This window comes from Anabrus simplex, chromosome 11 (genome assembly GCF_040414725.1).
Source record: "Anabrus simplex isolate iqAnaSimp1 chromosome 11, ASM4041472v1, whole genome shotgun sequence".
Lineage (NCBI taxonomy): Eukaryota > Metazoa > Arthropoda > Insecta > Orthoptera > Tettigoniidae > Anabrus > Anabrus simplex.
The window spans coordinates 46,918,766-46,942,174 of record NC_090275.1 but is presented as its reverse complement, the minus strand read 5'-3'; the positions used below and the strand labels follow the sequence as shown (position 1 = coordinate 46,942,174).

The 23,409-nt window shown below is 41.6% G+C and overlaps 1 protein-coding gene across 1 annotated transcript in view; it reads right to left on the bottom strand.

Moving 5' to 3' along the window:
* LOC137502691 (UDP-glucosyltransferase 2-like) overlaps nucleotides 1–23,409 on the bottom strand; it is a 39,316-nt gene that overhangs the window by 15,620 nt on the left and 287 nt on the right. Inside the window, exons 2-4 of the mRNA XM_068229652.1 lie at nucleotides 11,841–12,306; nucleotides 7,956–8,161; nucleotides 2,325–2,497 (exon numbers count right to left, since the gene is read on the bottom strand). Coding sequence (XP_068085753.1) covers nucleotides 2,325–2,497; nucleotides 7,956–8,161; nucleotides 11,841–12,295 — 834 coding nt within the window. The 5' untranslated portion in view covers nucleotides 12,296–12,306. The remainder of the gene's footprint in view (nucleotides 1–2,324; nucleotides 2,498–7,955; nucleotides 8,162–11,840; nucleotides 12,307–23,409) is intronic.

Below are 23,409 nucleotides of genomic sequence, written 5' to 3'. Positions count from 1 at the left end.
CCCCACGACCAGCTCGCCCGGTACATTTAAATAGAAGTACGGCATGGTTATGCAATTAAAAATATTTTAGTATTTGAATACACACTAAGAAACTAAGTGACACTAAGGAGACTGCCAGACTAACGAATGCGCGCGGCAAGCGGTTGAATTATAACTCAGTGTCCACGATCTTGGCAAAAAATATGTACCCCTTCTACCCTTCCTCACAGCACAAGCAAAGTCTCCACTACTTGCCGTAGCGCTATACAAATCGATTAGCCGCGAAGAACGGTATTTTTTACATATATTCGCCAATAATTATGTTAATAACTAAAGAAAATTAAGGAAAAAAATTAGCAGGTAAGACAACAAGGCTTGTACAAATAGTTTATTTTTAAATAATTCCTAATTCCAGCTGGCTAAAGTGGAATAAAAATGTAATGTTTACTTCACAAAGTGGGGGCGGGGGGGACTGTCCCTCCTCGTCCCACATCTAATCGCCGCTACTGTTTGTAAACACGCCAAAGATGGAGAAAAGGAAATTTAATAACTTATTAATTATACACGTGTAGACATTCCACTCGATAAAAGAGTTGCTTGTATGAAACAAAAACTAATACTGTTCTGCGAAATACGTGTGTAGAAGGCAGACGTCTGTTTGGAGTTCCGGCTGCATTCCGACCAGGCTGTCCAGATTAAAATAATGCCTGTGTATTTGTCGCTGCTGAACACACTAGCCATTGCCGAAATGCAGACAGCAAATATAGTGCGGCTGTACCATACACCAGCCTAGAACTGTGCGGTGGAAAACGAGGTTTAATAATGCAAGGGATGCATTAGACCGGTAGCGCTGAGTAACATGCTGCGAGCGACAGTCCCGTTCTTATCTCTTCATATTCTGACGGCGTTCGGGAGCCACCTGATATAATCGTGTAAGTTTCCGGCTACTATCAAATAGGAAAAGGCAAGTGGTGGTGGTGATTATTGTTTAAAGAGGACTGGGGAAGAAGAGCCGTGGCCATAATAACAGCCCTAGTATTTGCCTGGTGTAAAAATAGGGAAACTATGGAAAACAATCTTCAGGGCTGCCGATGGTGCGTTTCGAATCTACGAATGCAAGCTATAACACACTCGGTTACACATTTTCCCTTCGTCGAAGCTACCGTATTTATGAGTAGAGTCCACTCACCGTAACAACGCTATAATCAAAGCTACACTTCTCCATACGGTGGCATTTCGCCATAGTTTCGATACAATTATGAGATAATTTCCACCGAAAGCGATACTCTTACCTGTGGGCAAGTCATGCTCATGCCTAGCCGTATTTGAGTAATGTGTAGGAAGACAAACAGCTGACTGGCGTTGGCGCGCGCAGAATTTCATTGGTTACAACAATCAAAGAGTTGCATGAAAGATACTTCTATCTCTATTTGCAAGCCAATTTTAAAACTTTAACGATGTCTTGTTAAACATCGACTGAACATTGTTTATGCAATGGAAGATCGTGTTTGATTTAGACGTTGTTTAGGTAGACGTTGTCTAAGGCTTTAAACTAGTCATCGTTTATGCAATCGGCCCATAGGTCTTACGGCGACAATGGAATAAGAAAGGGCTAGGAGTGGGTAGGAAGCGACCGTGGGCTTAATTAAAGTACAGCCCCAGGATTTGTCTTGTGTGAAAATGGGGGTCCACGGAAAACCATCTTCAGGGCCACCGACATTGGGATTCGAACACTACCTCCCAAATGCAAGCTGAAAGCTACGCAACCCAAACCACTTGTCGTTATGTAATATTCGCTTAAAATACATATAGTTTGTCGATAATCCAGCTATTTTAGTCACTATGTTCCTCTCCCGGTTCTATGGAAAATAATTATAGCAACACTACAAGAGAGATCTATGTTAAAATTAAGTTTGTATGACTCTTAACCAAGAAGAATCGCTCTGTATACCGTTACGTACGATTTAAATCCTCCTAACAAACGCTGCCTAGGAAAACCCCTTCAAAATGACTGAATAGTTAATAATAATAATAATATTAATAATAATAATAATAATAATAATAATAATAATAATAATAATGTTATTGGCTTTACGTTCCACTAACTACTGTTATGGTTTTCGGAGAGGCCGAGGTGCCGGAATTTAGTCCCGCAGTTCTTTTACGCGCCAGTAAATCTACCGCCACGAGGCTGACGTATCTGAGCACCTTCAAATACCACCGGACTGAGCCTGGACCGAACCTGCCAAATTGGGGTCAGAAGGCCAGCACCTCAACCGTCTGAGCCACCCGGCGAATAAAAATGACCATTGGTCCATATGATGGAGAGTGATTGACAGCCTTACCTTCGGAAGTGGTTGTGGATCTTTTATGTGGATGCCTGCTATATTGACTATTGAAGGCAGCAGAGGACGAGCGTAATCGAAGCTGGGATGTGTGTTCACCATCACAATACTCGTTTTACTGATTTCTTCGGACGGGATACTCGCTGACGGTCCCAGGTATTGACTTGATAAATCTAGAAAAAGGAATATTTGAATTATTTTACATTCCCGATCTTAACAAATATTGTTTACAATAACAAAATCTTCAGCTAAATGAGTTCAATCACATTCCTTAGTCGGGCATAACGATGAATAATAATAATAATAATAATAATAATAATAATAATAATAATAATAATAATAATAATAATAATAATAATAATAATAATAATATCTTAAAATAAGGCACTACACTGCAGTGGTGAAACCGGAATGCCTATATGCAAGTGAATGCCAGGTACGAAACTATAGATTAGATAAACTTGAGGTACTAGAGAGGAGAATCAAGAGAAAAATCTTAGGCCCGGTGAAGACAACAGAAGTAGGTATGGAAATTAAGATCTAATGATGAAATATACAGGAACATAGAAAACATAACAGAAACCATAAGAAAAACGAGATTGCAACTTTTTGGACATATGTACAGAATGGATGATTCCAGATTAACCAAAAGGATTTTCAAATACCTTCGGGATAAAAAGGCAACAACTAGCCGGATTCAAGAAGTAAAGAAAGATTTAGAAAGAAATAATATAAGAGAAGAAGAAATTATGGACAGAGATATTTTTAGAAAGAGGGTAGTAAGTATGGAAGAATCCCAAGGAAGATTGAACAAGAAACCTGGTGCGAAGTGGTCCGAGGACAGAAAGAAACAGCATAATGAAAGGATGAAAGATAATTGGAAGTAACGGAAGAGAAAACAACAAAATATGAAGAACTATATTGGATTTGGCACGTGGTCCTTAGCAAGCCTCATAGGAAAGAATAATAATAATTGAGAGTAAGTTGGATTAAAATCACTGTGGTTTCAGACCAGAGAGGGACTGCCAGACGAATCCTTTCAATATGCGCAAAGTAACTGAAAAATGCTATGAGAGGGCTGAGAAGACTTGGGAGTAAGGAGACGAGTTGCTCGACTAAGTGGTATGTTCTGAGCTGTCAGTGGCGTGGAATGACTTTAGTAGACGAATGAGCATAAGTGGAGCTTTTACAGATACAACATTTATATTATGAAGATAAAGTTGGAATTCAAGTGGCCAAATTGGGGCATATTCGTTTATAGTAAAATGAATTAGGGATAGGAGTAATTTAGCACGGGAGATGCTCGATAAATTTCCACCTGGGTTGCAGCCGTAAATACAGATCGGTGGTGATTGATTGATTGATTGATTGATTGATTGATTGATTGATTGATTGATTGATTGATTGATTGATTGATTCCAGGAATGCGTCTCTTACGGGAATGAATTGTTTACACTATGAAAGTTCACAATAAGCTATTTGAGATTCTGAAGGCGATCGGGATCCGATACCGCGGAAGAAGAATATTATCTACAATCTGTACAAAAATCAGTCTGCAGTGAACAGAATCGAAGGCTATGAAAAAGCAGCAGCAATATACAAAGGAGTGAGGCAATGCTGAAATTTGTCCCCTCTCCTTTTCATTGTGTACAAAAAACAGACGATAGAGGAAATCAAGGAGGAATTTGGTGAAAGAATCACAATACAAGGAGATGAAATCAAAACTCTGAGATTTGCCTATGATATTGTTACTCTATCTGAGTCTGTAGAAGTTTTGGATTTTTACGACCAGTTGCCTTTCCTTACGTCAACCTCATCACATGCGTTAATGAGGTGGTGGTGATAGCTGTTTTAAGAGGAAGTACAAATAGGCAACCATCCTCTACTAACACTAGTCAGAGGAATAAATGGAAGGGGTCTGACACATTGGAAAATGAAGATATCGGCGAAAGAAAATCAAGGACCACGAAGGGCTTGTAAATGAGACCCCCTAGCCCTCGGAACCTAATAGCCTCGGGGTCGGAGTTCGGATAGGATGGATGAATGTGAGGAGCCTGGCACAAGTAAGTGGAAACAATGCCAGGAGTCAGCTAAGGGCACCGTGGTCGCCAACCCACTCTCCGAATTTAGGAACACCTGCGGACCTTTTAGTCTCCTCTTACGACAGGCAGGGGATACCGTGGATGTATTCTGTCGCCCCCACCCAAACGGGATAGGAGTTAATGAAATGGAATGGAAAAAAATGGCTTTTAGTACCGGGATATCCCAGGACGGGTTCGGCTCGCCAGGTGCAGGTATTTCTATTTGATCCCATAGGCGACCTGCGCGTCGTGATGAGGATGAAATGATGATGAAGACAACACGTACACCCAGCCCCGTGCTGTAGGAATTAACCAATTAAGGTTAAAATCCCCGACCCGGCCGGGAATCGAACCCGGGACCCTCTGAACCGAAGGCCAGTACGCTGACCGTTCAGCCTACGAGTCGTACAATGTGATGGAATGAATGACGTGATATATGATAGTAGAAAGGGAGGAGGTGAAACCCGGTGCTGGCACATAGCCTACTCTTCTCGAATAGCGCCAAGGGGTCTGCTCAAGGCTTAACGTCTCCATCTGACGGACGAATCACTCACTCCATATGATCATTGCGGAGAGGTTTGGAATTGAATCCAGGCGTTAGTCACGCAATCTAGTGACTAGAAATGATATAACACCACCTCTCCTGACGACCAGCATTCTGATGGTGAAATTTTTTTCGACCAACGGGACTCGAATCGGCTAACCACGGTGTCAGACTATAGATTTGATGCCTTTAACAATTATGGCTACCAGGCGGGCCGCAAAGTTACGAGTAATATTGTTCATATGTACAAAAATGTTACGTTCTTCGCATAATATGTAATATTAGATCATTCCATGTTAAGAAAACAATGTTGCTCTTATGACAACAGGGTTGTCATATCGAACAGGTCTGCTCAACAGGATCACGGGGAAACTGTGGCTCGTAAATTTGTGAAACTCAATATTTAGGTTCCAGATAGAAGGGGAAAGAAACTAAGCTGAAAATTATTATTATTATTATTATTATTGTTATTATTATTATTATTATTATTATTATTATTATTATTATTTATTATTTCTTCGTTATGCCCGTTTACAGAGCGCGTTGGAACTTGTTAGCTTGATGATGATTTTCCTTTCTTCTCCCAAAATCTCTTCAAGAACTCGCTATGCTATTTCTTGCGTTCTTCCGTCCGTTGTTTCCCTGTGTTTCTTTTAGCCTTTTCCGTGAACGTGTGCTTTCCAACCAGAGTTCCAAAAGCCTTACGATCCCTGATGGTATCTTCTGTGATGTTAATTTCTTTTAAGTCCTGCTTTATTTCCTCTAACCAGTTGATTCTGACCTTCTTTGAATTAATTACACCAAGCAGATTTTTTGCAGATTTAGTGTCGTCCATTCTACAGATGTGGCCATATGATTTCAATCGTCTCCTGCGTACTGTATCGGTGAACTTGTCGATTTATTTGTACAAATCCACAGTTTACATTCTGATCCATATTATTATTATTATTATTATTATTATTATTATTATTATTATTATTATTATTATTATTATTATTACGAGGATTACCTGATTCAAGAACTGGAAAAAATCCAAAGAAAAGCAGCTCGATTTGTTCTGGGTGATTTCCGACAAAAGAGTAGCGTTACAAAAATATTGCAAAGTTTGGGTTGGGAAGAATTGAGAGAAAGAAGAAGAGCTGTTCGACTATGTGGTATGTTCCGAGCTGTCAGCGGAGAGATGGCGTGGAATGACATTAGTAGACGAATAAGTTTGAGTGGCGTTTATAAAAGTAGGAAAGATCACAATATGAAAATAAAGTTGGAATTCAAGAGGACAAACAGGGGGAAATATTCATTTATAGGAAGGGGAGTTAGGGATTGGAATAATTTACCAAGGGAGACGTTCAATAAATTTCCAATTTCTTTGAAATCATTTAGGAAAAGGCTAGGAAAGCAACAGATAGGGAATCTGCCAACTGGGTGACTGCCCTAAATGCAGATCAGCATTCATTCGAAATCAAAAGGATTTGGGCGTTTAGGAGGTGGCTAATTTTGCATGTCGGGAAAACGGGGGCACATACATTTGTGAAATTCAGTTTTCAACTTCAAGATAAAAGGGGACAGGAAATGAGCTGCAAATTAAGCTCAGTTTACAAACAGAGAGCTTAAATAATATATATTTCGAATCAAGACTGCATGGAATTTGCTAGAAACTGTGACCGATGAAAGACACCTAGCCATCGCAGATTCTGAGAAACGATTAGCGCTGTTGTTTGAAATTGAGGCACACGGACTTACTTTGTTTTACAGACAAAGGGTTAGGAATTCCAATTTTAAATACATTTTACTAAACTTCAGCAATTGAAATATATTCTTTATAAGATGAAATTCGCCATTTGTTTTACTATAGTCTGAAACTTAAGAGCTGACACAAATTTTAATTTTTTAAAATAATTACTTCAAAAATGTTACATTCTTCACATATGTCAAAATATGTAATTGTATTATTTTAAGAATTTGTAAAAATATGTAAAATGAAACAATATTAGAATCGCAATTCGCCGATATTTTCATTTGTCTACAAGCAAAGGTTGCTTGTTGTTTAAAGGGGCCCAACATCTAGATCAGGGCCTCTCAGGGTGCATGCGCGTGGTGCATGCACTGTGCACGGTGCAAAAGACGACTTCGCTTGGTTGACCAGAGTGCAGACCCCCCACTCCTCTCTCCCTACACCTGTCTCCCCGTTCGGCCTGTCTCCGCGTTCCTCACCTTCACTGCTGTTTCTCCCCCACTGCGAAATGTTTACGTGTGGTGAGCGGAGACGCACAGTTGGATGGGACAAGGTTACCAGTGTTATTAAAAAAATTAAAAAAGTGAATTAGAAATACACATACATGTTTGAGAGGAATGTAAACATAATTTTAAAAAATGCAGAACCCGTAACCAAAATGAAAATGCTACAGTACTGGAACAAAACTCATTTGTGGATATAGAATGCTCTTCTTCAAGCTGTTTCAACTTCCTTAATTCTTTCTCTCTGACGTCTCCTATGATTTCACAATAATTTTCCGAATGTAGTCTGTTGTAGTGTCTTTCAATAGATGATTTTCTTACGCACGTAATTATCGTCCCACAGATTAAGCATTTGGCGTTATCGTCACGACAAACAAACAAACAAAAAAATACGAAAGTTCCCAGTTCGATTGAAATGGACTTTCGGAAGTCTTTGCTTTCTTCGAAACAGGTTCCTCCATTATTATGTTGTTGTCGTGCGCTTGTCTATTTCACTGATAAACACGTCGTCTACCACCAAACGCTTCGTCGCTCTCAGCACACTACACCATCCGAGTCAAGCCGAGTTGAGGCGAAGCGTACCGATGCACAGTGCACAGAGCCTATGCACCTCGCTCTGCACGCGTGAGAGTTTGGGCGTTTGAGAGGCCCTGATCTAGATCATCGGCCCTGTAGGCCTATGTAAAGGAATGGAATAGTAATTACATAAGAATCCGAGCCCTAGTGATGATGATGATGATGATGATGATGATGTGTTACAGTAATACTTACCGTCATATGCAGGTATAATGTCCATTTTCCAAAGGTATTGCATGTACATGTTTAGTAAGAAGTTATTCGTCTTCTGCAGGAACGTCATGCGGTCAGTGTACGGTAGAAATATGTTGGTAATATAAGCAGGATTGTCGGGATTCCCAACTATATCATTGACCCATTGGGGATGATTCAGCCCACTGATGGCTATGAGAGGGGGTGACCTGGAAACAAAAGAGAAAAACGCATGTTTAATACATATATGCGTACGTACATCTACAGTATGTAGTGTTATGTCTTTCACTGTTCAGTTTGCAAGCCTCCTTGAATTAACTGTGTGCTTGCACAGTCGTCTATTTGCAACTACCGCAAACGAAAACCTGTGGAAGGAAACCAACCAGAAACCCATTGATGTAGAAATAAAGAAAACAGGACGGAGCAGTTGAAGTCGGTTTTAGAATGGAACCCAATAAGAAAGAGGAAGGAAGTGTGGAAGACCTAGGAACACTTGGAGGCGAACGGTTAGAGAGGAACTGATTGGGATTGGGAAAACATCAGATGACATAAAAGACCTGGCTGCAAAACTTACAGAACTGAGAGCTTTCCTGGATGTCCCTTGCTCCACAAAGGGAAATAGCAATTAGATTAAATGATCAAACTTAGCGATCAGGAATATGAAAAGTGAAAAAGCTTATCCCATCCTGGCAGAGGTGTATCACTTACCTCGGAGTTGGATATCGACAAAGACTGGCCTATCTTGTCGCAGTTCGTTATGTTCTCGGTAGAAGAGTAAGATGCCCGTTGCCACGAGTGCAACGAGATTGAAACCCTTCCTCATGTTCTTGGTTTCTGCCGCAAATTGGAGCTCTTAAGAGACAACAATCACTATAGACTAAGAAGAAAGATAGCTGACTGCTTTCGAAATACAAAATAGTTCGAAGTTTATGAAGAAGTATCCTGTATGTCAACTGAAACTTCCATTAAGTTAAACGAGCGGGCATTACAGATATTGATACGAAATTTAACAAAGGCGTCATTATCAATCCAAGAGTCTGATTTGAGCGAGATTCAAAACAGTCAAAAGAGGTTGATACAGAAGAGAAAAGACACAATGAGCCTTGCTTTCGTGACATGGGACACGAGTATAAAATTAAGAACCGAGAAGTTTCGACTTCCTGCTAATGCTCTACAGGAAATGTCAACTGCGATTTTGAGAGATTCAGTCCAAATAGTACAAAACCACCTGTAGGCTATAACTTAAAAGTTATTTGAATATATATACACCAGCCTGTTTGAATTTAATATAATTAAAATTCAATTTACATAAACTATGAAGTCGTGTTTTAAAGAAGAAAAATTTCATCCTGCTCTTTATCAGGGGGTAGTGTCCCGAGAATGGATGTGACATTCCCACGCATTAGAGCTATGCTGATGCGCTGAATTAGAAAAGCAGTTGATCTAGTATCACCGGAAATACGAGGAATCCGTTGGCCAATCTCTTTGATAAAAATTGAGGCCGTCATTGACCCAGGTACCACTCGATTCCCACGAATCTACGACGCTGGGACGTGGCGCGTCCCAGGTGGCGGATAGGGGGGTGGTCCTAACCGGCTTGCCGGCGGACTTGAGGGAAATAAAATACCTCTCGCGGACCAAACACACTACCCCCTGTGGGTGGGGGACGCAGACGAAAAATACACCCACAGTATCCCCTGCCGGTCGTGAGAGGCGACTAAAAGGGGCGACCAAGGGATGATTGTCTTAGAACCATGAAACTACTTTTGATTAGTACCATCACTAGGGGAACACCATGGGTCGCCTTTACATGCGAGTAGTACCACTATATTAGGTACGAAATAGATTTGTGATTAGTAGCAGCAGAGGGTGGTTCCCCTGTGGGTTTCCAGTACCCGTGAGTCGTACCCCTGTGAGCAACACCGCGGGTCTGGGTGTTGCCTGTGAGTTGTACCACTATATGAGCGACACCGTGGGTCTGCGTTGCCTGTGATTAGTACCCACTATGTGAGGCACAACACGGGAATACCGGCACCCATGACTAGTACACCTAGGTGAGGAACCTCATCGGTTTGCGTTGGCTATGAGTGGCGTCATTGTGTGAGAAACACCATAGGTCTGCGTTACCTGTACGACGTACAGTACTTTTGAGTAGTACCATCATGTGTGGAACACCGTGAGTCTTCGCTACTTTTGATTAGTACCCCAACATGACAAATACCATGATTCTACTTTACTAGTGATAAGTACCATTCTGAGGGGCCTTTGACCTTGATTTTGGACCTCTTTAGACATCAAGCATCCTCGATTCAGGATTGTGCTTTATAAGTGGCCCCTTGGTCAGTAATACTATTATTTATGATCTTTTTTGAGTCAGATCCACTGGGTTTTTTGGTTCATGTCTATCCAGTCATTCTTCATGACATTTTTTATTTTGGTCAGTGGATAATTTTGAACTTTTTGTTTGGTATTTCATTTCGTACCATTAGGGGCCGATGACCTCGATGTTAGGCCCCTTTAAACAACAAGCATCATCATCACCACCACTCGATTCAATGGCTACTGGTACAAAGAAGAATTTGTCCAACAAATCGCTGTATTTTCTTCATTTAACATTTTCCCTATTCGCGGCTGTACTCTCAGCACTCATTGACGAAACGGAAGGATTGGACTGGGCGAATGTGTCGGCACAGGTAAAATTCCACAGGAGAGATCTTCCCCTTTTCCATGGTACAAGTGTCATTCGGTCTGGCCTTTTACTGACTGAACGGCAGCAGCCAGTGGGCTCTTTCTAAATTCCCACTACAGACTTTGAGGGCTTTACGTTTGTCATAGGAACTTGTGTCCGAAAGCGTACCGTATTTCCTCTATCCGCAAAAAATCACCACAACACACGTTTATAGCTCCCGCATTTTCGGCGCTCTGTCCGACTCCTACTGTCTGTCATCTGGGTCCAATTAGAGGGTAGGCTCGATGTGACGACCACCGACGTCAACACAGACACGGTCCCTACGTATCGTGTTCTCGTACACACGGTCACCAATCCCTGGTCCTGCAATATGCACCGCAGCCATAACCCGCGCCAGTAGGTCCTCCTCGGATTCCACAGGGTCTCGTAAATCAAGTTTTCATGTGACCCCACAGGTAGTAGTCTAGCGGTGTCAAGTCAGGTGAACGTGCGGGCCACCACGACCTATCCACTGTTGCGCAAATCGTTGGCGCAGATGAGCTACTGTGCGTACAGCTTACTGCTCTACTGTAGTAGGAACGAAGATCACAAACACAGCAGCAAGTACAACACGTCTCCATGCGGATCACACACTCAACTGAATGGCATGGAATGTCAGCAAACCTGTAGGGGTATGAGACATCACGTGATCGTTCACTGACATACGTACTCCAGTCAGTGGCGCGTACAATGCAGGGTATTTGAACATGTGTTGTGGTGAGTTTTTTTTACGGGTAGAGGGAAGATGGTGCGTTTCCGGACACAAGTTCCTATGCTAAACTTAACCGTCTTGATCCCCACTGCAAGCCCTAAGTCTGTAATGGGAATATAGAAACACTCTGTATAGAAGGAACTTCTGCTGAAACCAGAGCCCGCAAGATGACATCATTTATAGTGGAGTGTTTACTTTTCACATGGGTGGTAGCTGCCCGAAAATTAATAAATATTGCAACATTAAAAAAAATTAAAATTAATTAAATGTATTTCCTTATTGTCCTTATGGATTAATCAGTAGTCCAAACCTTTGTGGTTTCCCTACAATTAGGGCATCTATGCTTAGTGGATTTTCTCTCACTCTCTCGAATTTTCAAGGTGTGCAAATCTTCTTCACCACATACCTACGACTTTAAACTCTGTACATGTTTCATAAGTCTACTTACCCAAACCTCTTTGCTAGTCCAAGAAGACATTCTGCCCCCAGAGGCTCATATATGATCAGATCAAACTTGAAATTGTCCGGATAGTTCAAGAGAGTCTTCGTCGCTTCATTTTGTATCGAGTATGAACAGAGCAGCTTTATCCAATTCCCGAATATTTTAGTCATGCTGAATGATGAAATTTCACTCATTTCCTCCAGAGCAAAATTCTCTGTTCCTGCTATGAACTCATATATCCCTGTGATGACAATCTCTGTGAGGTTGGGTGCAGGCTGTTTCTGCGCCATAGTACTTAGAACGGTGACGTTGTGGCCCCGTTCAGCTAAAGTAAGTAGAATAGTACTTGTCCAGATGTGATGACTGCGTGTTGCTAGATTAAACAGGGCTAGAATGTTGGCACCACTGGCTGAACTTAGACAGCATAACAACACCGTCACCAGTACCAAGCTTGGCTTCATAATGGAGTCACCTGTAAATATATATTCGAAAACTATTAGTTTAATATCTAGTAAGGATACAATACACAACGTACAATAAGAACATACTGTGTGTTTATAGGGCCTACTGTCTATACAAATAAAATGACAATTTTGCCTATACACTTCAAATTCAAGGCAACTAACATAGATGTTCGCAAGAAATGCATTTAAAAAATTTGAGAACCTTATTTCCAAGAGGTACAAAATCCAAAAAAAGCAAAATTGAGATGACAGGTGAACCTAGTTATAAATGTGGCGTGACAAATGTTGTGCCGAAAGATACCACCTCCCATGTTAAACAGTGAGCAAATGTTTCTTTTTATGGCAAAACATACCCAATCCCCCATGCTTTTGATGCCAAGACATACCGAATCCAGTTATCCAATCAGACCTGCTGTTTTATGTCTCATGACAACATAAACAACATGGCGATTTTTTACATCGTTCATCGGACTGTTTTGATTATTTTATGCTGTTCTTGAGGAGTGAGTTTGTAAATCATTTGCATTATTACATGTGAGAAATGAAATCAGATATATCTGATGAGTTTTGTGATGAACCACAGGATACGGTACGGCCTAGAAAGAGGAAAGTTCGTAAGCAGGCTTGGACGAAATTTATCAGCAAGTAGAAAAAGAAAAATATGAGGCGAAAGTTAGAGAAAAGCCAAAACTAAACTGCCACCATACGAATACCTGTTGTGGTGCTGGTAATTTGACTGAAGCTGAAATTCACAATTTTTATGCTTTTGAATCCTTCTTTGAGCATAGGTTACTAAATAAAGGGGTGAAATATGAATGTTTTGAACCGAATACCGCAAGTTTCTTGCCGGAGTCATATACAGTATGTTTAAAGACATGATGTCATCGAACTATTTACAGCTATGCGACGCGGACTGGATGAACTACCATTCTACAGATCTATAGTGAATGTAGTTAATGCTGTTGTAATAATAATAGTAATAATGTTATTTGCTTTACGTCCCACTAACTACTTTTACGATCTTCGGAGACGCCGAGGTGCCGGAATTTAGTCCCGCAGGAGTTCTTTTACGTGCCAGTAAATCTACCGACACGAGGCTGTCGTATTTGAGCACCTTCAAATACCTCCGAACTGAGCCAGGATCGAACCTGCCAAGTTGGGGTTAGAAGGCCAGCGCCTTAACCGTCTGAGCCACTCAGCCCGGCAATGCTGTTGTAAGAGAAGGTGCCATAAGTGATACCGATGTAGTAACTTATGACGAGTTGATATTTTTCTATCACATACTTTATTATGAGGATAAGTATCTCTGTAGAAAAATCGGAAGAGTCAACATTGATCTGCATTTAGGGCAGTCGCCGAGGTGGCAGAGTTCATATCTGTTGTTTTCCTAGACTTTCCTTAAACGATTACCAAGAATTTGGAAATTTATTGAACATCTCTCTTGGTAAATTATTCCAATCCCTAACTCCGCTACCTATAAACTAATATTTGCCCCAATTTGTTCTCTTGAATTCCAACTTTGTCTTCATACTGTAATCTTTCCTACTTTTAAAAACACCACTCAAACGTATTCATCTACTAATCTCAGAGCACGCCATCTCTCCACTGACAGCTTGGAACATACCACTTAGTCGAGCAGCTTGTCTCCTTTCTCCCAAGTCTTCCCTCCCCAAACTTTGCAACATTTGTCGGAAATCACCCAGAGCAAATCGAGCTGCTTTTCTTTGAATTTTTTCCAGTTCTCGAATGAAGTAATCCTGGCGAGGGTCGCATACACTGGAACCATACTCTAGTTGGGGTCTTACCAGAGATTTACATGCCCTCTCCTTTACATCCTTACTACAACCCCTAAATACCCTCATAATCATGTGCAGAGATGTGTACCCTTTATTTACAATCCCATTTATGTGATTACTCCAATGACGATCTTTCCTTATATAAACACCTAGGTACTTGCAGTGATACCCATAACGAACTTTCATCTCATCTACGAAGTGATTAAAACTGAGATGACTTTTCTTATTAGTGAAACTCACAACCTGACTTTTGACCTTGTTTATCATCACACCATTGTCTGCTGTCCTTCTCAGAACATTGCCGAGTTGTCTTTGCAGTTGCTCACAATCTTGCAACTTATTTATTACTCTATACAGAATAACATCATCCGCAAAAAAAGCCTTATCTCTGATTCCACTTCTTTACTCATGTCTGTCTGTTTGTTAGGTCATCAGCCCAGAGGCTGGTTGGATCCACAAATAGCACCAGCAAAGGTTATGCGGTTATAAGGAAACCCGCAAAACCAATGGCAGCACCAAAATGAGGCGTACTAGGCAAGATGAGGAGTGAGGTAGTTTGCCATTGCTTTCCTCAGTGGGTCAGAAAGTACTATTGCAGAACGAGTGACCCTATGAACAGCACCTTTTATAACACTCAGATGCACTAGTCGTGCTTTGAATGACATTACTCAGCACTACCCATACCCCAGCAACTTCCATATTGTCACAGCCATGGATGTTGACTGGGACTTCGGTGGAAGCTACACATTACTCTGACCTGTGCCAAATGATGGGTGCAAAAGTACTGTATCCATCAAGAAATGACAGCAGGCAATCTTTACTCATATCATTTATATACCAGGTGGCTCACGGACGCCGTACTTTCTACTTATAAATGTCCCGCATGCATAAGTGATGTGTGGGGTGTCTACCAACTGATTTTAACAGGGGAACTGCTGCCAGCGGGCAGGTTACGTCAGAATATGAAGAGATAAGAAACATAGTCACACTCGCAGCATGTTACTCAGCGCTGGCGGTCGAATGCACCCCCTTGCATTAGTAAACATCGTTTTCGACCGCATAGTTCTAGGCTGGTGTATGGAACAGCCGCACTGAATTTACTGTCTGCTTATCGCCAGTGGCTAGTGTGTTCAGCAGCGACGAATACATAGACATTATTTTAATCTGGACAACCCGGTCGGAATGCAGCCGAAGCTTCAAACGGACGTATGCCTTCTGCACAAGTATTTCACCGAACAGTATCGTTTTTGTTTCATATAAGCAACTCTTTTATCGAGTTGAATGTCTACACATGTATAAATTAACAAGTGATTAAATTTCCTTTTCTGCATCTTTGGCGTGTTAACAAACAGTAGCGGCGATTAGGGGGTGAGGCGTGAAGGGAAAGTCGCCCCCTCCCCTCGCCACTTTGTGGAGTAAACATTACATATTCACTTTAGCCACCTGGAACTAGGAATTATTATTATTTGTTTTGCTAATTGCTTTACGTCGCACCGACACAGATAGGTCTTATGGCGACGATGGGATAGGAAAGGCCTAGGAGTTGGAAGGAAGCGCACGTGGCCTTAATTAAGGTACAGCAACAGCATTTGCGTGGTGTAAAAATGGGAAAACCATCTTCAGGGCTGCCCACAGTGGGATTCGAACCCACGATCTCCCGGATGCAAGCTCACAGCGAATTATTTGTAAAAGAAACGTAATCTGTACAAGCCTTTGTGTCTTATCTGCTAATTCTTTCCTTTATTTCCCTTAATTATTAACATATTTTTGGCGGAAATAAGCACCAAGTGCCATTCGTCGCGGCTAACCGATTTGTATAGCGCTACGGCAAGTAGTGGAGACTTTGCATGTGCTGTGGGGAAGGGTAGTAGGGGTATAATGTTTTTGCCAAGGTCGTGGACACTGAGTTATAATTCACCGGTATGCCGCACGCATTCGTCAGTCTGGCAGCCTCTTCAGTGTCTGTTAGTTCCTTAGTGTGTTTTAAAATACTAAATAACTTTTAATTGCATGATCATGCCGTACTTCTATTTAATTGTACCGGCTGAGCTAGCCGTGGAGTTAGGGCCGCGCAGCTGCGAGCTCGCACCCGGGAGATAGTGGTTTCGAATCCCACTGTCGACAGCCCTGAAAACGGTTTTCCGTAGTTCCCCATTTTCACACCAGAAAAATGCTGGGGCTGTACCTTAATTAAGGCCACGGCCACTTCCATCTCATTCCTAGGCGTTTCCCGTCCCATCGTCGCCATAAGACCTATCTGTGTCGGTGCGACGTAAAGCAAAATAGTAGAATATTTTTTTTACAATCGGTTTTACGTCGCACCGACACAGATAGGAATTTTGGCTAGATGAGACAGGGAAGGGCTACGCGTGGAAAGGAAGCGGCCATGGCCTTAAATACGGTACAGCCCCAGCACTTATGCATGCGGGACATTTATAAGTAGAAAGTACGGCGTCCGTGAGCCACCTGGTATATCTGCACTACCAGGTAATGCCTTATTCCTTTTTTTCCTGTATTTTCTCTTATCTTAATAGAAAATAAGGCATTGCGAATTAGATCCACTGATTGTTTTAATCTCATACTCATTTCCTCATCACCATAAACTCTTGTCAGTGGATACATTTTAAAATTTTAAATGTCATATATCATGTCGTCCATCTCGTTCCATTAGGGGCCGATGACCTTCGATGTTAGGCCCCTTAAAACAACAAGCATCATCATCATCAATAGTTACCTACTTCTTTCCTTTAATTTTTTAACAACGCTATTTGCTTTACGTCGCACCGACACGGATAGGTCTTATGGCGACGATGGGATAGGAAAGACCTAGGAAGTGGAAGGAAGCGGCCGTGGCCTTAATTAAGGTACAGTCCCGGCATTTGCCTGGTATAAAAATGGGAAACCACGGAAAACCATCTTCAGGGCTGCCGATAGTGGGGCTCGAACCCACTATCTCTCGATTACTGGATACTGGCCGCACTTAAACGACTGCAGCTATCGAGCTTGGTCTTTAATTTTTTTAATATTAAAAGAATACTTAGCGGAAATACGCACAAAATGTCATTCGACTCAGCTAACCGATTTTTTTTGCGCCACGGCAAGTAGTGGAGACACGCGCAGGAGCATGTAAAAGCGAGATTAATATCTGATGGTACAAAATCTTGGTTGCGCACATCCGTAATTGACGAGTGTCTGTTCAAAAGGTGCTATTTCCATCTTAAGAAAGTTGTGGGAAAAGAACAAGAAACATAAAATAAAAGGCACATGGGACGTCCCCATGATCGGGTTTGGTACAACTTTCAAGGAATTGCATCTTTTTGGTGTGGATTGCTCATCGCAAATGATAATATTCAACTAATGTAATGCATGTGGACGAAATACTGATTTTTTTTTTTTGCTATTTACTTTACGTCGCACCGACACAGATAGGTCTTATGGCGATGATCGGATAGGAAAGGCCTAGGGATGGGAAAGAAGCGGCCGTGGCCTTAATTAAGGTACACTTACCTGGTGTGAAAATGGGAAACCACGGAAAACCATCTTCAGAGCTGCCGACAGTGGGGTTCGAACCCACTATCTCGCGATTACTGGATACTGGCCGCACTTAGGCGACTGCAGCTATCAAGCTCGGTGATTTATTTTTTATTTTATTTTTTAAATTTTTTAAAAGTCCAAATAGTACATTTTGAGCAGACACTCCTCAATTGTTCTTTTGCTGAATGTTTTATTGTATAGTACTGAATAAAAATATAAAAAAACTGTTATTGCCGCATTTAAATTGGTAAACTGTCAACTTTTATTTCTCAGAAATTCGCTCAGAAAGCATTTAAAAATTTTACCATGTTGTAGCTATTTTATTTCAGTTTTGATTTCTACCCCCCAACTATATTCCCCAGGCTCCCTTTACTTGTTTGTGTTCTAATCCCCAATCGCCGCTGCTGCGTACCATTAGGGGCCGATGACCTTCGATGTTAGACCCCTTTAAACAACAAGCATCATCATCATCATCATCAACTCTCAGAGTACATTAATGATGGTAAACACACTGGAACAGAACGTACCAGCATATCATTTGAAACTCTAAGGCGCCCTTCACACTAAGGCGATATATAGTAAGGAATATATTGCGACGATATATTGCTAGGAAGGTTCATGACACTGGGCGATAAATCTGCGCGACCTAGTGGGAACACAATAATTCTCACTACATCAGTTACAAATATGAGTTCAAGTGAGGAAGACGTTGTACTGGCTTATTGGTTCAGGCGTAGGATGGGAAGAAAAAGGAAATACTTGGTACATCCCTACAGTCTGACCAACCTGCACCATAGCTCGGCTGTTGTTTCTCGAAAGCTGTCTCAACATGAATCAAAATTCAGGCACTTTTATCAAAAGAATCCTAAAAACTTTCATTTTCTGTAAAGCCTAGTGTCGCGAACCCTTGAAAATAAAGATACACACTTCAGGAAGGCCATTTCTTCAGATAAAAGAACTTCTGATTACTATAAGGTAAGTAGATATGAATATAAAAAGCAGTATTAATAAAATTTAGCAGTTTTAATTTGATATTTTTTTACATTTTTTTTACAAATTGTACCAATCAGTTCCACTAAATTAATGAAAGGCATTATAGAATTGTCTTCTCTTCTTCCCGTCATGTTCACAACTCGAAATATCGTACGATACTAATCGCTGAAGAGACTAGCAAGCGGCACTTCGAGAGATATGTCACTTGCGATATGTCGTGCAATCGCGCAGCTGTGAACCTTCTTTATCGCCTCCCTTTAGATTTCAAGTATCTGTCTGTGCGTGTCGCGTATCGTATATTGCTTACGATATATCACTTATCTTATATCGCCTTAGGCCGCTATTAGCCGTGGGCGACTAGTTGCGCCACTAGTTGCCAGTGGATTTAAGTACCGGGCGATCAGTGGCGCAACTTGTGAATACTTGCTCGGTTCATACCGGGGAATAGCCAGTTGAGAGAATGGCGTCCTACGAATAACTTCTTCTTGAGCATCTATTAAAAAGGAAAAACCGAAGGGTTAGGAAAGTGCGGAAACATCCTATATTTGTTTCTCGGCTGACTAGAGGATTATATTATACATTGTTTGACGATCTAAATGGGGATGACAGTAAATTTTTCAATTACCTGCGCATGTCAAAGTCGTCATTTTGAGAACTGCTTGGCCACATAAAAGAAGAAATAACGGGAAACGACATACGACTAAACAAGTGTTTCCCAGTTGAGCTGTAATTCACCAATAGAGCCATATAATGGATCAATGGTACTTGTAAATGTAAACGATTATTGAATTTATATGGGCATTACATACTGTGTTACCATATAAGAGTAGTAAACGTTTTATAATACTCACACACCGGGAGAGTTGGCTGTGCTGTTAGGAGCGTGCAGCTGTGAGCTTGCATCCGGGAGATAGTGGGTTCGAATCCCAGAGTCAGCAGCCCTGAAGATGGTTTTCCGTGGTTTCCCATTTCCACACCAGGCAAATTCTGGGACTGTACCTTAATAAAGGCCACGGTCGCTTCCTTCCAACTCTTGACCCTTTCCTATCCCCTCGTCCCCATGAGACCTATCTGTGTCGGTGCGACGTAAAGCCTCTTGCAAATATATATATAATACTCACCTCATGTTCTTTAAAATGCTGTTCCAAGAATTCAGTGTTTTTATTTTGTCAGTGTAGGCCTAAGCTTCAGTTCTGGAATCCCAAGTGACCGGTTTTCATTCTAAGTCAAAAATGGTCTTCATTATTTATTTGACTTTCAAATTATTTTGCCATCTCCTTCATTTGCTGTTGTAGTTTATTTGATGTCTCCATCTTCAATAAATAAACTATCACAATAAGTAAAATATTCACTCTGCCACAGCACGATACCAAACAAGGTAATGAAGAAAGATAATGGTTAGGTGGATCGCTGATTCAATTGCGTTCCATCGTCCGCATTACGTCAAGCTGGTGTGAGAACACGAACTTGAGTGACGTTTCCGTATGCGCGGGAAGGTACATCCGGCGACTAGTTGCGCCACTAGTCGCCCACGGCTAATAGGCTACATTTACTGCAACGCCCCGTCACGCAGTTGAGCAACTAAAAGTCGCCAGAGCAGTCGCCGGCTCAGATGACGGCCGGCAACTAGTTGCTCAGTTGCGCCACTAGTCGCCCGCGGCTAATAGGCTCCATTTGATACAATGGTCCGTGACTCGCCAGAGCAACTAGTTGCGCCACTAGTCGCCCACGGCTAATAGCGGCCTTATTAGTGTGAATGTTCAGAAATCCCGCCGTTATCATTGATATATTATGTATCAACCTGTCGTCGCATCCACATCTGCGCTTCCGGTATTCAATGCGACTATAAACCAATCATAAATGATCTGCATTTAGGACTGTTGTCTAGGTGGCAGATTCCCTATCATTTGTTTGTCTCCTCTTATCTTAAATGATTTCAAAGAAGTTGAAAACTTATGGAACATCTCCGTTGGTTAATTATTCCAGTTGCTATTTCCACTTCCTACACTTCCGTTTTCTATGAGTTTCGACTTGACAGTTAATCCCAAGTCAGACATTGGTACCAAATTGTTACGAGTACAAACAGCTGATTCCCAACACACAACACGAATGGAAATATATATATACTCGAGTATAAGTCCAGAATCAATTATTCTTTGTAGCAAAATACATAACTCACATAAGATGAACAATAACACGTAACTAGAGCCCGGACTTTTATGCATTAATAGGTTAGAATGCAAACTTACTGAAGCGAGTAGCAAGTGTAGTCTACCTTCACAACGATTGTACTGTGGGGTTTGCATATAACTTAGGGGTACGGCCCATCAGAACCCCTATCATTTATGTTGCTCTTGCTACATTATGGAAGAGCGGGTGGCTGACACTTCCTACTAACCAAATTAGTTTGCAATCTAACCTGTTACTGCATAAAAATCCGGGCTTTACACATAACATATATAGGATAAGGCTATAAGATAAAAAGAAAAATACCCATGCTCGAACAGATAAAACGCAGGAAAATGAAATTAAATCTCTACTCTTCATCTATAAGATCTCGCGTTGCTGGTAGATTCAATTTCACCCTAAGGAAGGAAAACAATTCCTAAAAAGGGAATAAATACATCACTCGTTTCTGAGTCACTACCGTCATCGTCTGTTGAGGTTTCAGTCTCCTGGCTATTTCATCCATCACGTGAACTGGGTACTAGGGCTTCTTGTTTCACAAGGTGCACGAGTTGTGCTCCTTCAACCGCTCAATCAACTCATTATTCTAGCCGTCATTGTTGGTGCTTTGTCAAGAATGGCCTAGTAAACTGACAAAGACCGCGGAAAGAACTGAGCAGAATGCAATACACAGCTGATAGCACAGGAAACAACAGATCGACAACACTGGTAACCGGAACTAGACTCTAACGCGCTCTATCGGAGCGATCGGCTGCGTATGACTGGCTGTTTATTAATTCACTTAGTCTCCGCCAAAAGGCAGTGATCAAACGTCAAGTCGAAACTCATAGAAACTAAACTGTATAAACAAATATTTGTCCCAATTTGTCTTCTTGAATACACAGCTGATAGCATGTGGTTACAGGAAACAACAGATCGACAACACTGGTAACCGGAGCTAGAGTCTAACCGCGCTCTATCAGAGCGATCGGCTGCCTATGATTGACTCTTTATTAATTCACTTAGCCTCCGTCAAAAGGCAGCGCTCAAATGTCAAGCCGAAACTCATAAGAACTAAACTATATAAACACATATTTGTCCCAATTTTTCTTCTAGATTTTTTAAATCTTTTTTTTATCTACTTGTAATAACTCCATTCAAGCTTTTTCGTCTACCAATGTCATTGCCACTTTATCTCTCCACTGATAGCTCGGAACATACCACTTGGTCGAGCAGGTCGTCCGTTTTGTTTCTCCCAGACTTCCCAGCCTACTGTGTGCAATATTTTCGTAACGCTGCTCTTTTGTCGGAAAACACCCGCAAAAAACAGCGGTGCTTTCCTTGCACTGGCAAATCATTCTATAGTTCCTGGTGGTGTGATATTTTGAAAAGAAATGTTTCTTTTTTTTTTTGGTAGGGGCTTTACGTCGCACCGATACAGATAGGTATTATCGCCACGATGGGATAGGAAAGGCATAGGAGTTGGAAGGAAGCAACCGTGGCCTCAATTAAGGTACAGCCCCAGCATTTGCATGGTGTGAAAATTGGAAACCACGGAAAACCGTCTTCAGGGTTGTCGACAGTGGGATTCGAACCCACTCTCTCCCGGATGCAAGCTCACAGCCACGCACCTCTACCCGCACGGCCAACTCGCCTGGTAGAAATGTTGTTAGAATTTTTTTTGCGACTTGTTTAATGTTGCACTAACAACACATCGAAGGCTTTAGACGACGGAAGGATGGCAAAGGGCTGCGATTGGGAAGGTAGCAGCCATGGTTTTAATTAAGGTACAGCCCCAGCATTTGCCTGGTGTGAAAATGGGAAACCACGGAAAACCATATTGGGCTGCCGACGGTGGGATTCGAATCCACACTCTCCCGAATGCAAGGTCACATCTGCGCAACCATAACCGCACCTTTCGCATCTTTCCGTCGCCAAAAACCTTCAGTGTGTTAGTGCGGCTTTAAAAACCACTAGCAATTAAAAAAGAAAGAAAATAACTGATAATATGTTTTCTGTAGTTTATAAATCGGTCCGAGTTCGTGATACGTGGACTGGAAAGGGATCCACTCAGCCTCTGGAGGTCAAATGAGTAGAGGGAGTTCGAATCCCGGCGCAGCCATCCTCAGAGTGGTTTTCCATAGTTTCCCACTTCTCCAGGCAAATGCCGGGGTGATACCTAACTTACAGCCACGGCCGCTTTATTCCCTTTTCGTTGCCTATCCCTTCCAGTCTTCTCATCCCCGACAGACCCTTGTTTAGCATAACAGGTGAGGCCGCCTGGGCGAGATACTGGTCCTACTCTCCAGTTGTATCCCCGATCAAATTTCTCATTCTCCAGACTACACTGCTCTAGAGGCAGTAGAGGTGGAATCCTTTGCTGAGTCCGGGGGGAAACCAACCTTTGAGGGTAAACAGGTTAAATAAATAAATTAATTAAAAAATAAATAAGTAAATAACAATAATGTTTATAATGTAATAATAATTCATGAATCAGTTACTTTCTAAGGTTCAGACTACGATCTGTTTCAGTAAGCTGTGCATAAATGTTTCCGGATTACGATAAATTAAAACTGAACAAGCTGGTAGTGCGGTTACGATCACGCAGCTGTGAGTTTGTAC